The 16,767-nt window shown below is 35.4% G+C and overlaps 1 protein-coding gene across 1 annotated transcript in view; it reads right to left on the bottom strand.

The window, feature by feature from the left end:
- Window positions 1-10,754: 10,754 nt before the first annotated feature.
- RBP1 (retinol binding protein 1) overlaps window positions 10,755-16,767 on the bottom strand; it is a 36,817-nt gene continuing 30,804 nt past the window's right edge. The window contains exon 4 of the mRNA XM_015821297.1: window positions 10,755-10,808. Within this exon, the coding sequence (XP_015676783.1) occupies window positions 10,755-10,808 (54 nt within the window). The remainder of the gene's footprint in view (window positions 10,809-16,767) is intronic.

The following is a 16,767-nucleotide window of genomic DNA, read 5'->3' as shown; positions in this document are numbered from 1 at the left end:
CCAGTCTCCAGAGCAATAGCTTAATCTTATGCAGTGAGCAACAGAAGATACTAAGATTCAGCAACAATAAAACTGTATTGATCTCAAACTTTGTAAAAAAAAAAAGAGAGAGAGAAAGCGAACAAATATTAAATATCACCCATACCAACATACATACTGCCCAGGGTTGAGATGGCTGAACTCAACCTGGGTTGTTGGGAATGACAGCTATATACTAGTAGCATGGATGAAGGACCTGGACAATGGACAGCTCCTGCAGAGGTTTTTTTTTTAATTCTTTGCCAGCAGTGCTCATCTCACATTCCTTCCACATCCCCTCAGTCTTTTGCTGACTTGTTAAATTGCAGAGTTAAATTGACTTACCTCCATGGCAGTTAATAACTCATTTTATTTTGGTCTCTGATCTTTCTTGAATTGCTTCCTGGTTTCATGCATCAATGCACAACCTTAGCATGTATCCAGCTGGAGATCCTATTCTTCTAGACCCAGAACAGTGATAAAGATATTTCTTTCATTAATCTACTCCTTTACTACTAGTTACTTTAAAACTATTACTTATGTCAGGTGTCTTGCTGTCATCCATAGTTCAGGAAATAGTAAAATGAAGCTGCTTTAGCGAAACTGTAACTGATGGCATAGCACCATCCCTCAAAGAAGCATTAACACGCTACACAATACAGCTTTATAAACCCTGGAGGGGGAGGGAGAGGAATCTAGCTCACAGTGACATGTCCATTTGCTTGAAGTCTCCAAGCTCAAAAAAATTCCAAATTGACAGAGATTCTGTCCATCTCCAACTGACATCTATACAAGAGCCAAAATGAGTAACCACAAGCAAATACATTCTTAAACACATTTGGATGACTTGCAAGTGCTTTGTCATACCCCTCTAATTTAAGAAAGGCAGGAGATTATGATAGGAAGAAGATAGAAAATTAACTGTATCCCCCTCCAATCCCTGCTGGTCTTCTATCTATTTAAGGCTCTTGTTTTGTAGTCATAGGTAGTAAATGAAAATTCAATCACTTTTATTCATTCCCATCACAGGCAACATTAGCATTCTTTTCAAGCCTATATGTCAAAAGCTCTTTGAAAATAAGATACATCAGTCTGTTTTGATTTTACAGACAAAACAGGTTTTTTCTTCAATCAAATCAGCTTTAAAAAAGAAAGAAAAAAGTGTGAACATTTACAAAAGCTAAACATTAAGCAGTTTCTCCAGACTGCCTGTGATGCTAATATAGAAATGACAGCTTTGGGAGTAGGAAAGGGGTAAGAATAGATGATTGTTAATCATTGGAGAATTACGCTTTAAAGGGACATGTTGTATTGCCTCAAGGTGCAATCTGTCTATCTGGCTGACAGCATGAATGGACCTGACACTTCTCTATGAAATGTTTCTTCTTCTTTTGAATCTTAAGAACATCAGCAATATTGTTTTTCTCTTAAATCTCTCTCTTCCTCTTAGAAATGAATACAGATCAAGGCTTCAAAACACTCTTCTATATTAGATGTTTCTTTGTCTGTTTAACGATAATTTCCCAAAGAGATTTCAAGATTTTGTTTTACTATTGCGATCTGAAAAGTCAGTGGTTTCTCAGCAGTTTCCCTTAATATCAAATATAGTTACTATCACCTATTCTTTTTATTTCCTCATTGTTCAATTGTTATTACATTTTCTGAATGCCTGGAAAGATTGCTAAATGTGGGATCCAGCTGATTTGCAGACATGAAAGAGGATATTGTTTTTGCAATGCAGTGGTGCCTAAATCACTGTTAAAGAGAGCATGTGTTCTTGTGTTCTTATGGATCAATATTATAATCAATTGCAAATCTGAGATCCATCCCCTTATACTTTCATTAACTCCTGTACTCTGAGGACTATCTTCAAGGATTGTCTTCACACCTGCTGAAGCTTATGTCTCTTCACAGTGCCCATGGCAATACTTGGAATCTCCTGATTCTGCCACGTTATCGCATGCCTGGAAGTGAGCGTCTGGATGGGAGACAAAAGGCTTCAGATAACTCTGGCAAGATTGAGTGGCTCTGGGTTTTGGGTCTACTGGTTCCAGGACAATGCCATTTTTGGTGCTGGAGGGGTAGCACTGCCCATAGATCCAATGTGTCACAGGGGGATCCCCCTCGAGGAGCAGGTGGCAATCATGGCTGGGATGCACAGCTTAATGTTGTGCCATCAGTTGCACCCTTTCCTGGATTGGCAGGCTCTGCTCATAGTCACTCATGCCCTAGTCACCTCCAGTTGGATTACTGTAATGTCCTCTACCTTTATAAGGGGGCTTCCCTTGAAAAGTATCCAGAAGCTTCAACTCATGCAAAATGCAACGGCACAGACTGTTATGTCTTCTCTCAGAAGAGCACATATTACTCCCCTGCTCTGTGAACTGCATTGGCTGCTACTTTGATTCTGGGAACTGGGTCATCTGAGAGACTACCACCTCTCCCCAGCCTGCTCCATTTGACAAAGAAAGCATGTTGTGGGTACAATCTACCAAGACCTATATTTGGTGGGTCTCAGGAGGTAGGCCATTTCTGCTATGATATCCACTCCATCTCTCCCATCCCTAAAGTTAGGTTAACTCCATCCCAGTTATCATTCTGGAAGTCCCTCAAGACCTGGTTATGACCAGGCCCATCTGAGCCTGGGCTTTCCAGGAAATGAAAAATGTTCTCAGATGGCTCTATGTGGCTGATTTTTTACTCTTTCCATATGGTTTATATACTTTATATTTTATAGGGTTTTTCATTTTTAATAAAGACTTATTACAATCATATTGTACAATCATTGTTTTATATATTTGTTGCTTTAATTGATTATTGTATGCCACCCAGAATCAATTTTTGTGAAATGAGCAGCCACATAAATATGATTAATGAATAAATAAATGCCATTATGAGTAGAGTCCCAGTTTGTGTAGGTGTGTGTGTGTGTGTGTATGAGAGAGAGAGAGAGAGAGAGAGAGAGAGAGAGAGAGAGAGAGAGAGAGAGAGAGAGAGAGAGAGAGAGAGAGAGAGGAAACTTTTCTTTGTATTTTCTTCTGATTTGTAGGAGAGACTTTGAGAGAGAGCAAACAAGTTCAGTTCAGAGGACACACACACATTCTCAGGAATGGTGCCATCTCAGGCTTTCTTATTTAAAGATAGAGTTATACTAGACATCCAGCAAAAGGAGGACCTTTTTGTCTTCATGTACTCTTTCTGGCAGGCTTTGGCAGCCTAGATTTACATTATTTCTTGTTTCTATCCAGCCCTTCAAATCTAGGATCACCATATTTTGTAAATTACACGACTTATCATTTCTATGGTGAAATTTAAAAGGTATGTTGTTATCAAAGATAGCTTATGCTTTTGAAAATAAAGATATGTTGGAAAAGTAATACAATTTAAAAAATTGTCTTGCTGACGCTAGAAACAATAATTTTATATACATGTTAGCCTAAGTACATTTTTTGTAGTTTTTCACTATAATTTTTGTCACAGCTGCCAAGAACATTGAACAGTTACTATATCTTTCTTTTTGGCCCATTTGTTTTCTTGTCCAGTTGCTTGTATCCTGCTTTGCCAGTTCAGACATCAAGTACCCCTACTCAGTGGGTAGCTTAATATGATAATGGTCTCAATGTTCATTTAGAGTTTCTCTAAGAAACACATGAAACTAATCACACAAATCAGTCTGGAAATGCCCTTAGCAGATACCAAATTAAAGTCCTATACCATAACACTACTTCTTAGTAGGTAGTTATATTTATTTATATAGGTAGTCCTTGAGTTATGACCACAATTGAGCCCAAAATTTATGTTGCTAAGTGAAACATTTGTTAAGTGAGTTTGCCCCATTTTATGACTTTTCTTGCTGCACTTTCTTGTTAAGTGAATCATTGCAGTTGTTAAGTTAGTAACACAATTGTTAAGTGAATCTGGATTCTCCATTGACTTTTGCTTGTTGCAAAAGTTGAGCACATGACCCTGGACCATCATAAATATGAATCACTGGCCAAGCATCTGAATTTTCATCATGGGACCATGGGGATCCTGCAACAGTTGTAAGTGTGAAAAACAGTCATAAGTCACTTTTCTTCAGTGCCATTGTAACTTTGAACAGTCACTAAAGAACTGTTGTAAGTCAAGGACTATCTATATAATGGAACAATGCCTTTCTATTCTTACTTGACCATCCTATATTTTGAATTATATATAGATCACCAGGTACACTATTTGATCTCTTTCCCAGTTTGGAGTTTTAGATTAAGTCCTCTCTGTTTTTCTTAACTCTACTCATGAACTTTGTGCAGCTTAGCCCATTCTTCCTGTCTTACTAAAATGACTGTATGTTATAGACATTCTAGTAAAAAACTGATAGGACTAAAAGATACTGCATATACCTTCAAAGCCTTGGATAGGGCTGCAGTTCACTGACAGAACATTTACTTTTAATGCAAAGTGCCAGCTTCAATTACCGGCATTTCTATACACTGTTAAGATGGTCCAATGGTCTGACTTGAGGCATGGCAAATACTTTTATTTTATGAACAGAAAAATCCAAGTCAAGGAGGTGACTTGATAGCTTTCAATGCCAAACATTCTACCGTTGGATACTGACACAATAGAACAAGTATGGTATATCAATGTAAAAATTTCTACTAACAAGGTCAGAGTGTTAAAAAAAAAAAGTGTTATTGCAAAGTTTCTGTGCAAAAGAATTTTCCTTTGATTATGACAGTTTTTTTAAAAAACATAATAATAACAGTCACATTAGCAAGCACTCTCAAATGAAATTTAAATGGTCCCCTGTGATCAGGCTGTATGGACAACAGATTATATTCAATTGAATAAATATGTATTAAAGTTTCTGCTCTTTTTTTTGGCCAAAAAACCTTGTTTTCCATCACAATCATTATCTTGTCCAACTTTACTTGTCAGTACCTAATTTATATTTCCTGGCGTTATATACTCTTTCCATAATATCTTTTTTCTCCTGTCAGATATCATTCTGTAATAAAGCTCAACATATTGGTATTTTACATACTTCTTCCCTTTGTGCATTCTAGATGGGATATGGTATAGCTACCATAATCTCCAATAAAGCAAGTCCATACTTGCTAAAGAAAGTGAGAATTTTAGCTAAATTCACTTGAGTAGCTGATGGGAAAATCTGGTCTAAAGTTTAAACTCATGGTTGATGCTTAGATCAGCTGAGCTTACCTAAGTCTTAATAACACCCAGTAATTCTAAATTGTTCATAAGTGAGGTATTTCTATACAGGTAGTCCTCATCTTACAACCACAACAGAGTCCAAAATTTCTGTTGCTAAGTGAGACATTTGTTAAGTGAGTTTTGCTCCATTTTATGACCTTTCTTGTCACAATTGTTAAGTGAATCATTGTGGTTAAGTTAATAACATGGCTGTTGAATGAATCTGGCTTCCCTCTCGACTTTGCTTGTCAGAAGTTTGCAAAAAAGGACCAGGTGATCCCGGGACACTGAACTGTCATATGTATGAGTCAGTTGCCAAGTATCTGAATTTTGATCATGTGACCATAGGAATGCTGCAATGGTCATAGTGTGAAAAATGGTCATAAGTCACTTTTTCAGTGCTGTTGTAACTTTGAACAATCACTAAATGAACTGTTGTAAGTCAAAGATTACTTGTACTAAATTTTGCTTAATTTAAATATAGTAGCTAATTAAAACAGAAAAATCTTTAAGAAAATTGTTTAAGAACAATTAACTAATGGCTAATAACTTTTTGTTTCTTTCAGCTTCCATGACAGTCCAAAGGCTGAATTGTTGCTTTTTCTCCCCTCATTTAACAGGTTGAAAGTTTAGATTGAGAAACGTTCTTTGTATCTTTATCTATTGCTCACATATCATTTCTTCTGGATAAAAATAAATTTTATAAAGGGAACACGTGGAACATGTAGCCAATTCTTGGTAATTGCTGCAGAACTTTTTTTTTATAACATTAAAAACTGTCTAATCAGTTTATGCTCAAATATTATATTTTTCTTTTTTAAATGTCATATATTTAAAGTCATATATTTAAAGCAACTTATCAAACATAAAACTTCTCACACCTAAAGCAGTTCATATATTAAAAACCTAAGTTTATCTATAACCTTTTTTTACTTTTTTTCATCAAGGCTTAAGTGCTTCTCTTTTAAATAATTTCCCCCCCTTTATTTACTCTAGTGTAATGCTAATCTTGCCCTGTGTTAAATGTCCCCAAGGGAAAAATATTTGGATCTAATTATAGTGGTAACACAATTCTCAACAATTTGTTTTACTTGACTACTTGTTAATTTAATTACTTAAGACCGTTTCGCAGAACAATTTTAAAGTAAAACATAGGATTGATAATTTACCGCCTGATGCTTTCACCACTACACCACACTGGCTCTGCATAAGCGTCTTGAGACTAAGAAGAAATGCTATTGTTAAATCCAACACAATAGATAAATCCAAATGAAGCTAAGGGTCATTACTGATGAATATTCTTAAATGAGTCAGATGAACAGCTTCATATTACTGAATATATAAAATGAAGCTGTTGATTACTTGATTCAAATAAAGGCTGTAATCTAGATGTCAACGTTGTGACAATTAAGAAATTGCAGCCATTTTACCTTTTGCTTTCTTTGTGCTTTTCTGTTGTTTGGGATTCTCAGATGTAGAAGGGGGAAGGGGAAATGCTTGAGCTTTTTCAGTTAGCTTAAACAATTGCAGTTGGGTTAACTTCAAGGTCAATTTTAGATAAAGTTTTGGCCGGGCTGAAAAGTAGGAAGGAGAGCCAGCGTTTAGATTAATTGGTGAATGTGATTTATGACAGTCTTTCTTGGGTGGGAACTGCAACTTGTTACATTGTATCAGAGGGGAGGAAACTTTAGTCTTGGGTTCAACTATGTAAGTGCCGATACTTTGTTTCCTGAATAAAATGTTCTTTAAGGAAGAAATCTTTGCCTTGAAGTTCTTTTAAATGGCTTCATCTTTGGAACCATGACACTATCACTACATGTTGAGAAATAAATTATGGAATACATAGTAAGATACAATATGTAGATTAGTTTCTCTCATTTGTTTCTGATCAAATATAAGAACACAGAAGGAATTTTATAGAGTACCATGTAAACTAACATTTGGTAAATTTGATGAGTGTCAGATAAATATGAAAACCAGCATGTAATCATTACTTTAGTCAGCAGTCACATGCTTGTTAGGACAAAGTAGGGTTGTCCACTACCAGTTAGTAGTTAGTTTGACGAGAGGTTGCATCTGCTAAAAACAATGCAAGAGAATACAACCTAGTGTAACTATGTTGGTTGGGTTGCAGAATTAGGAGTTATATGGGTTTTCCTAAATAACAGGAAGGATATGTTTGGACTTAATCAGTTATCAGTAAACTATCTCCTATGTTCCTAATGTTTCTACTTCTGGGAGTTTGGTATTTTCAGTTTTCACTGTTATATTTCTTTCATATTCCCAGTCTTCCTTCTGCTTATTTTTTTCTCTTTTCCTAATACAACCTGTTATTCTTTCCCTGCCTTTTCTTTGTGTTTCTTTTTTCAAGTATAAGGCTCATAATTAAATTTAATAAATGTTAATAAAACTTAAATCTATTCTGGCTGCTTATTGAGGCATCTTGTATTGTTTCTTTTAGAGGCTGAGATGATATTGGTCATCCAAAAAAAAGCAAACAGCAGTCAGAATTAGAATAAAAACATTTCAGTGCAAATAGCCAGTGTTCTCATGGGTGACTGAGTTCTTGCTTGGGTTATCTCAAAAATAGCTTTTAAAAAAACAAATAACTCTTGTAAACAGAATCCTTAAAGAAAAATGTTAGTGAATACTTAGGTATTCCATTTCTGTTAGTATCAAGGGACAGTTTCAATGTTAGCCATGATCTATAGCCAAAATTCTGTTGGGGTCAGTGATAATACTGCAGTTATCTTCAGCTGTTCCTTAGGAATAATCTCTTTGGAACTACTGCAAAGTAAATATCAATCAGCTTGGGTCTTCATGGTCCAAGTGAACTTCACTCCTGCTGATGTTTTAGCTAAAGGCTTCTAATTAGTGCTAAATTACCAACTGTATCCAGTACATTAACACAGTGTCAATTAATTAGCATAAGATTAACATACATTTACTTTTCAATGAAATATGATTGCAAAAGAGCAAACTGTTTAGCAAAATTGAAGGCACCTGTGCTACTTTCTTTCTCTGCCATTGAAGCCTTCTCTCCAGCTGAGCACAGCAGAGGTGCCAATAAAGCTGCAGCCTTCATACTAGCGTGGAAGGTGATGTGTGTTTCCGAGCTATAAAGCCACCAGCAAACTATCCCTACACTAGCCTAGGGGTATCCAACCTTGGCAACTTTAGGGCTTGTGGATTTCAACTTCTTGAATTCCCCAACTAGCATCTGGGAATTGAAGTCCACAGATCTTCAAGTTGCCAATGTTGGACACCCTTGAAATAGCCAAAGAAAAGTACAGTATGTGTTTTTCCCCTTCAGAAGAAGCGAATGGACCAAAAGATATGAAAAGCAGTATAGCAGCCCAGTAAGACAAAGCACAACAGAAAAAAGAGCTCTACATGCTGGAAGTTAACAAAAAAAGAAGAAATATCAGAGACGAGACTTAAGACAGAACAGGTTTAAGAAAGAAATGTTGATGCATAATAGTAATAAGTATAAAACTAAGTATATAGGTAATTGTAATAGATATAATATGTAATGGTATAAACATTCATAGTAATAGTAATTGAAGGGCAATATTGTGATTATCATTGTAATAGTATAAAGATAGCAATAGAATAGATGAAGCACTCACAAATCACTGTGAAAACAAAAAATAAACCATGAGAATTTCTCCTATATAACAAGATTGGCCCAAATTCTCAACTTAAAGATTTTGGGCCAGCCTTCTTGTTATATGGGATAATCTCCCATGGTTTATTTTTCATTTATCTTTTGTGAGAGAATGAAATTTGACCAGTGAAATTGCAGAGGATATTTACACTTTATTAAACAGATTTGTATGCTTCCTTGCTGCCTTTCAATCAAGCGCCTCAGGTGTATTGGGAATGCCTGTTTTAAGACAGAGGGAATGCAACATTTAGAGTGGAAAAATGGAGAAGAGGGATGAGGCATTTTAGTACCACTAGCGGAGTGGCATGAATGTGTCATTTCCATTAATTCCAGTTTCCAAAGCTTCACATTTTTGCATCTTGATCAGAACTTAACAATAGCTTGAACTATTTTAATCAGTGATGCATCTTACAAGCATGATTAAAAGTGTTCAGAAAATTGATTGTAAAATCAATTATATGACATCATGCCATCTGTATGCTATGACTTGGATTTTTTTAACACAAAAAGAACAATAGCCTGATAGTGTTAGTCCATTACAAACACTCAGATTTATTTTTAAACAACCAGACAAATACACATAAGTACTTAGAACAAAGGCATATTTGTGCCACATAGAGATGGATGTTATTCTAGGATTCACAGCCAAGCAGACTTTTTGCATGCCCTTATTGGGCAGGTCAAAGTTATAAGAGTACAGGTAGTCCTTGACTTACAACAGTTCGTTTAGTGACCATTCAAAGTTACAATGGCACTGAAAAATGTGACTTATGACCATTTTCACTTATTATCTTTGCACCATCCCCATGATCATGTGATCAAAATTTAGATGCTTGGCAACCGGTTCATACTTATGACTGTTGTTGTGTTCCATGGTCATCTGATCACCTTTTGTGACCTTCTGACAAGCAAACTCAATGGGGAAGCCAGCTTCACTTAACAACCTGGTTACTAACTTAACAACTGCAGTGATTCACTTAACAACTATGGCAAGAAAGGTTGTAAAATGGGGCAAAACTTATTTAACAAATGTCTCATTTAAGAACAGAAAATTTGGACTCATTTATGGGCTTAAGTCGAGGACTATATGTATTATCTAACTCAAGACTATTTTTGTACAATCCCAAATTGGCAAGTGTGAAGATGATTAAGCAATGTATATCAATCTGCTTTAGAGAGACTGGGGAATTAAAAAAGGGCTTTTTTTAAAAAAAAAAATTGTTATTGTTGTATACAATATGTTGACATTATTCTCAGTGTCCATGGAGCTATACTTCCCTACAGGTAGTTGTCACTTAGTGACTTTTTCGGACATATTTACAACCATATTTACAACCTTCACAATGTCTCTGTCTGTATCTCTCACTCTCATGTTACTGTAAGCCAGTTGTGGTTGCATGATTTTCTACTTAGCAAGTGCCTCACTTAAGGACTGAGTTGCCAATCTCATCTACAGTCACTAAACAAAAACTGCCTGTGCAGCAAATATAAAATTGTGGCAAAGTATTTAACTATTCCAGAAAAGTGGATTGTTTAATGTTTGGCTGTACACCCATGAATTCAAACTAAATCAAATCTGAATTGGTTTCATAGTTGAATTCCCTGTGGACAGTTCTAGTATGTATTTAAATTTAGTATCCATCATATCAAATGTTATAATCAACAGAACATATATGTTTACATGCAGTAAGTTTCATCAACTTTAATGTGATTTTATATATTATATTTCAGTTGAGAAAATTAGATGCAAGTTGATGTGGGACATGGCTTCTTTTCTAGGTGTTACTGAAGAATATTTGTACACCAGAGCATCTGTAGAGTTGGCAGTAGGCTCATTCATGCTGTCTAAGCTTCTTGATCCCTGTGGTTAGGCTTATCACTGTACCTTCTTAAATACTTGCTTACACTTGACACCACAAGCTCTAATTTCCTGAAAAGGAAAGTTCGTTTTTAGCTGCTATTTCTTCAGGTCTATACGTTTCTCGTGCAAAACCTTTGCTGTCTAAAAAAAAAAAGGCATATGCTATTAAACTCAAAGATTAAAACAGAGAGAATCTTGGCTTAATCTTAAACATTCATTGCACGACATTTCTTGAGGGGTCCTTGGTGCTCTCTGAGCTTGGTTATTTTCTTGCAGATGTTTCATTACCTAATCTATAGTGTTAGAAGTGACTACTAGTGCTAGTAGTGATTGCTAGCATTGATAATGTTACCTAGTTTGGATAATAAAATGTCTGCAACCAAGTTCAGAGAGCACCAAGCAACCTTCATTTCAACCCTGAGCTACAAATATTTTCCTCTATTGTGTGACATTTCTTGTTTCAGTCCAACTCACCTTTCAGGATTGCTGTGAAGATACAATGAATATGTAAAATGAATGATATAAATTGGCTCAAATTCTTTCTTTCTCAAACACAGACATTTTACGTGTAAGATTTAAGTATTTCAATTAGACGTCATCTATTAAATGCCATTGTGTGCAGCAATGGATTCAGTTTTGCTGGATCACATACTTTTATTGAAAAGAATTTTGTAATATAGAATCACTTTTGAAATATCAAGTGCTATTTTTTGGAGATTTTAGAATTCCCTATTTACATTTAACATCAGCAGTCAGTAGCTTCAATGATACTTAAACAAAAAGAATCCAGGGACAAAGCATCAATAATTTTTTATAAACCACAGTCCAGCAGACTTCTAGGTTAAGCATCTCTGCCCATTTGCAGCAGTGAGGAGGGCAGATTATTTGAATCTCTCTTGTCTTGATACTTTAAGTTACTTGACTACCCATCAAAATAACCCTTAACCAATAATTACAAGTATGCGGTCATATTTCCAGCATGCTTATGTATTGTACTGAGTGGATTGAAATAGCAGCTTCCGGCTTCAGTTATAATGTCTTGAGAATAAATTCACAGGTAGGAGGATGTCATTCCAAAGAAAAGGATCTTAGAATCCAGTCCTTGAAGAATGAACAGGTATCTTGTTACACCAAGAATGTACTTTTGGTTTGCGATGGTTACTATTAGTGGAGTTTGGGCTATTAGAGGAACACATAGATGGATAGGATGAAAATAGTAGACATTACACACTGTTCAGTTAGATATTTCTTGGAGGAATGAATAATCAGGATGAACACTGGATGTTCCATTTAGGTAGTTAAGCAGTTGGTTTAAACCAGGATGCCACAATGGATTTCTCAGTAATCATATCTTTCCCACAGACAGAGCTGAATAAGGCAGAGCTGAATAGTCTCAGTGCATTGATGAGGCAATAGAAAGGTTTTAGATTTATGAATTATTGAAATACTTCAAGGACAAGGCAGGTCTGTAGAAAATGGACATGCTGCACTTAAACCAGGAGTGTACGAGCAAGGTGGACACATAAAATGAAAAAGGGGAAGAACAGTTTTTAAATTGATCCCAGGAGAAAGCTGGCAGGATGGAAAGAGCTGATTCTGGAAAAAAAATTATTCCCAGAAGAAGAGGATGACTTTTTGTGGAAAATGTTTAGAGGAATCAGTGCAGTCAAAGTCAAATTTAAGAAGGAATGTGCCACAGGAAATCCAAAAGGTCCTTATATGCCAATGCTAGGATTCTCCAAGCTCGAATGGAAGATTTGGAGTCCCTGAGCATAGATACATAGTCTTGTAGAAATCTCATGGAATGGAAATAATTTTGAAGAAAAAAAAAAGCAAGAAGAAAGGTTTAACTTTGCTGAAAAGAAACCAGCATGGCTTCTGTAAAGCTAAACCTAGTCTCCCTAAGCTACATTTTTCTGATGGTGTCAACAAGTCTGCAAATCTAACAGATAGCATATGCTTAGATTTTCAAATAACAGAGCCTTTGATAATTCTGTCACCAAAGGCTCTTGGACAAAACCCAGGCATTGGATAAGAGCACAGGTGGTCTCATGGTTTAGAAAATGATTAAAATACAGAAAGTAGAAATAAATAGATAGCTCTCTTTTTAAATTGTCTGTTTGGAATCACCCACTGTGGCATCCTGTACCTGTTAGGAATGGAAATTTTCTATTTGTATATATATATAAAGTGAATACTATGGAATAAACTAGCCTTGTTTGTTTAAGATGGCAAAATAAAAATAAGATTGTGAAAGAACTTCACCACATTAAATAAATTGGCTTCAAAATGGCTAATGTAGTTCTGGATAAACAAATGCACCTTAGCACAAATAATAACTAGGACAGATTTCTACGTCCTTGGCTAGAACTTGAATAACCCAAGAATACCGGGCTAAGATGTGATTCTTTTTTACTTGTTTTTCATACTTATTATTCAATGATGATGATGATCACATCAACAGATTCAGAATTTTCTCTTAGACATTAATTTGATCTGAGTTGGTGCTGATGGATCCTGGGAATTACAGTAAACCTGATAAAATGTTAACACAGGATACAATTGCTCTAAAGAAAGGCAAATTCCATACTTTGCATTATTAGGAAGGGAACTGAAAACAGAACTGCAAATATAATAACCTCCTTGCACTAATTCATACCTTGGGAGCAGCGTATATAGTTCTGGTCACAAACCTTATAAATTGTAGGCAATCAAAATAATTAAAGGACTGGAGCAATTTCTTTTGATGAAAGGTTGTGGCAACCGGGTCTTTTTAGGTGGCAATGTGAGAGGTAATGGAATAAGGATAGAGTTATATAAAATCATGCATGGCATCACTATGATAATATAAATACAAGTTTTTCTTCCTCACTCAGAAGTTTAGAATCGAAATGTAATGCGGGACATTCAGGATTAACAAAAGCAAATCTTACTTTTTCTCATAAACACAAGAATTGGGGAATTCACTGTGCCAGCAGTTATAGTAATGTAAGTTCATTTGGATGCTTTTAAAAAGAGACCAGAGATATTTATGGAGAATTATAGAGTATCAATGGCTACTAATTTTGATGACTGTTTACTACCTCTTGAATCATGGCACTGTGCCTTAAATACTTGTTGCTAGAAGCAAGAGGGGAAGGATTACTGCTGTTAAATCAAGGTTTCTGAACGTCTGAAATGCATCTGTGACCTAGAATGCTAGACTGGATGGGCTTATACTCTGATTCAGCAGGATGCTTTTCATGTTATTTTCTCATGTCTTTGATTTAACACAAAAAATCAGACTTGTATCTCTGTAGGAGAGACTTTAGACAATGGTACCAATATATTTTAAGAGATAAATTAGCTGGATGCTCTGAACACAATTTTCTCAGTCAGAATTGGAGCTTTTGATGTAACTTCTCAGAGAATAAAAATATTTCTGGGGTGAAGGACTTAAAGGGAATATGTGATCTGAATGGAATTTGAGCAGGAAGCAGAGGAGCACTTTGGATTTAAAAATGGGTCAGCTGGAATGGAACTAGTTCAACAAAACAAAAAAAGTAAAATGCCATGTATTGTTCTCTGTTGTATCAAATGAATTCAGTTACAAAATAAATGCAGTAGGAAGAGCAACACAGAAAAGGCTATCTATAGAAGAGAAAAATAGGCATTCAATTAAAAGAAGTTATGAATAACCATGCTTGACAAGAACAGAGAAATGAAATCTAGAATGCTATGGAAATTAACTTAAGAAAAATGTGTACATTAATTGACTTGAAACTGCTGACTTGAAACTGAACTGCCCGGAAATAATCATGAACAAACTTCTCAAGCTTATGGCAGATCATTTAATAGACATTGCAAAAGGATTAATTAACATTTGGAATAGTGCCTGGCATTCAAGAGGACATAAAAATATTATTAGTGAAGCATCATGGAATAATTCTTGTGTCAACTAGATGTTTTGCACATGAAAAGATTTTTCAAAAATACGAAAGTGTGTAGAGCAGACATTAAAATATATTAATAAAAAAGCATTCATATATTTGAAAGGTACAAGGAAAGAGAAATAAACATTTCAGAAGCAGTTTAGAGAAGTGATAATGCAAGCCTTACTAGGTATTGGTTGAAAATACAACCAATATATTTTAAGTGCAGTTTAAGACATAGGAGATGTTATGGGTACGACAAGTTCCCAATTACATAGGGAATCTCAAATTTATTTGGATATGGTAAAGCATGAAAAGCTGAAATCTGGCTATTTAAAGGATGATATTCTCTATTGTCAGCTACTAATGATTTTAAGTTCTGTGGTCCTTTTCTCCATCCCAACACATAATGACTTTCACAGTAGTAGGGTCCTACTCATGAAATGGCTGCCCCATAGAGGCATGGCTTGCTGACATTTTGGTGCCAGATTAACATGTTACTTGTTATATTTGGATTGGTTATTTTTTAAAATACGAAATCTCTTCATATTTGAGGTTTTAGCATCTTCCTCTCTGTTGCCTTAAATATTTAGCTACCAATCCAATTTAAATACCTAAAGGTTCACCTGGATGGTTATGCATGTATTATCCTGACCTAATAAGGAAATGCATTTTATAAGCAGCAAGTTCTGAGAATTAGTTTTGTAGGCTCTTGTGGGGAAGAGATCTTTCAATGCTATAAACAACTACTTGAGAAAGAAATAATACAGTTTATTAGGTGCTAGTAGCTAGGATTGTCAGAGATAATGGCTGGAAAGAAAATGATGCTTTCAAAAGTGAATTGCTCACTTTCATTTCCAAAGCTATAAATAATTTTGATCTTAAGGAAAAAAAGGAAGATTAAAAAGAGCAGCTGCTCTTTCTACATTACACACACACATTGTTTATGATGTACTGTTTAGGGTATAAAAATAACTCCAATTCAAATTTTCTTTATATCACAACTGGTGTGAGGAATGTTCCTATTACATGCTTTCACTGATACAGAAAGATTGATACAGCAGGAAAAAAATGGACAGTTTAATAGAATGCCTTCTTCTATCTAGAACAATGCTGTTTATGAAAAAATGTAGAAAATTGTTGGTATTGCTGAGAAATATTTCAGATTTCCACCTGTGCTTAATTACTCTGGAAGTCAGCGGTGTGATGTTCAAGCAAGGTATTGATTACTGCATTTAGTAAATAAAGGAAAAGGATAGGAAAGAGAAGAAGAGAAGAATGTATTACATTTTAAATAATTTCATATCTGTACTACTGGGGTGAAAATGGTAAACTGAAATGGCTCCACTAAAAGCAGAGCTGATGATTGCGAGTTGTCCAGCTCTTCATAATTACTAGCTGGACATGGAGAGAACTTGAGATCACCCACAAGTTCTCCAAACAGTTGCTCCTCAAGGCAGCACTTTCCTACTGGCTTAGAGAAAGCCACCTTTGCTTGAATGTGGCCAATGTCTTTATGGACACCCGGTTTACATACTTCCTTTTCTAATCATTTTTGGAAATTGCTTGTTAATTGCTTTTCAGCTGTTAGGAATCTGTGGACTGATAAATTTCAGACCACACTGGGGAGTTTCCTTCAATAGCAAAAGAATTGATTCAAAAAGTACAACACATTTTAAATATAAATTTAAGTGCTTTAGATAAATAGGTATTATTTTGGTAGAAAAATAACAGGAACATGAAAAGAGCCCTATAGAGGGCAGTGCTCATCTGCCATCTCCATTGGCCATTGAGCCAATGCTGTCCAAAGATGTTTCCATAGTCATGTGACTAGCATGAGATCATGGAGCAATGTTACCTTTCCACCTTAATGGTACCTATTTATCTACTTATGTGTGCATGCTTTTGAACTGCTACGTTCATTTCATTTCATTTCATTTTATTCAATTTGTATCCCGCCCTTCTCCCGGAGGACTCAGGGCGGCTCACAACATTTTTTAAAACAAAAACAATCCCACAATCCCCGCCGAATAAAACCAATTAAAACCCAAATATTTTAAGTTGTGACATTTAAAATTTTCTAAAAATGAACCCGATTTAAAATCCACCCTAGGCCA

Source organism: Protobothrops mucrosquamatus, unplaced genomic scaffold (assembly GCF_001527695.2).
Source record: "Protobothrops mucrosquamatus isolate PMUCROS unplaced genomic scaffold, P.Mucros_1.0 scaffold_163, whole genome shotgun sequence".
NCBI classification, from domain to species: Eukaryota; Metazoa; Chordata; class Lepidosauria; order Squamata; family Viperidae; genus Protobothrops; species Protobothrops mucrosquamatus.
The sequence above is the reverse complement of the archived record's forward strand: the minus strand, read 5'-3'. Positions and strand labels throughout refer to the sequence as shown.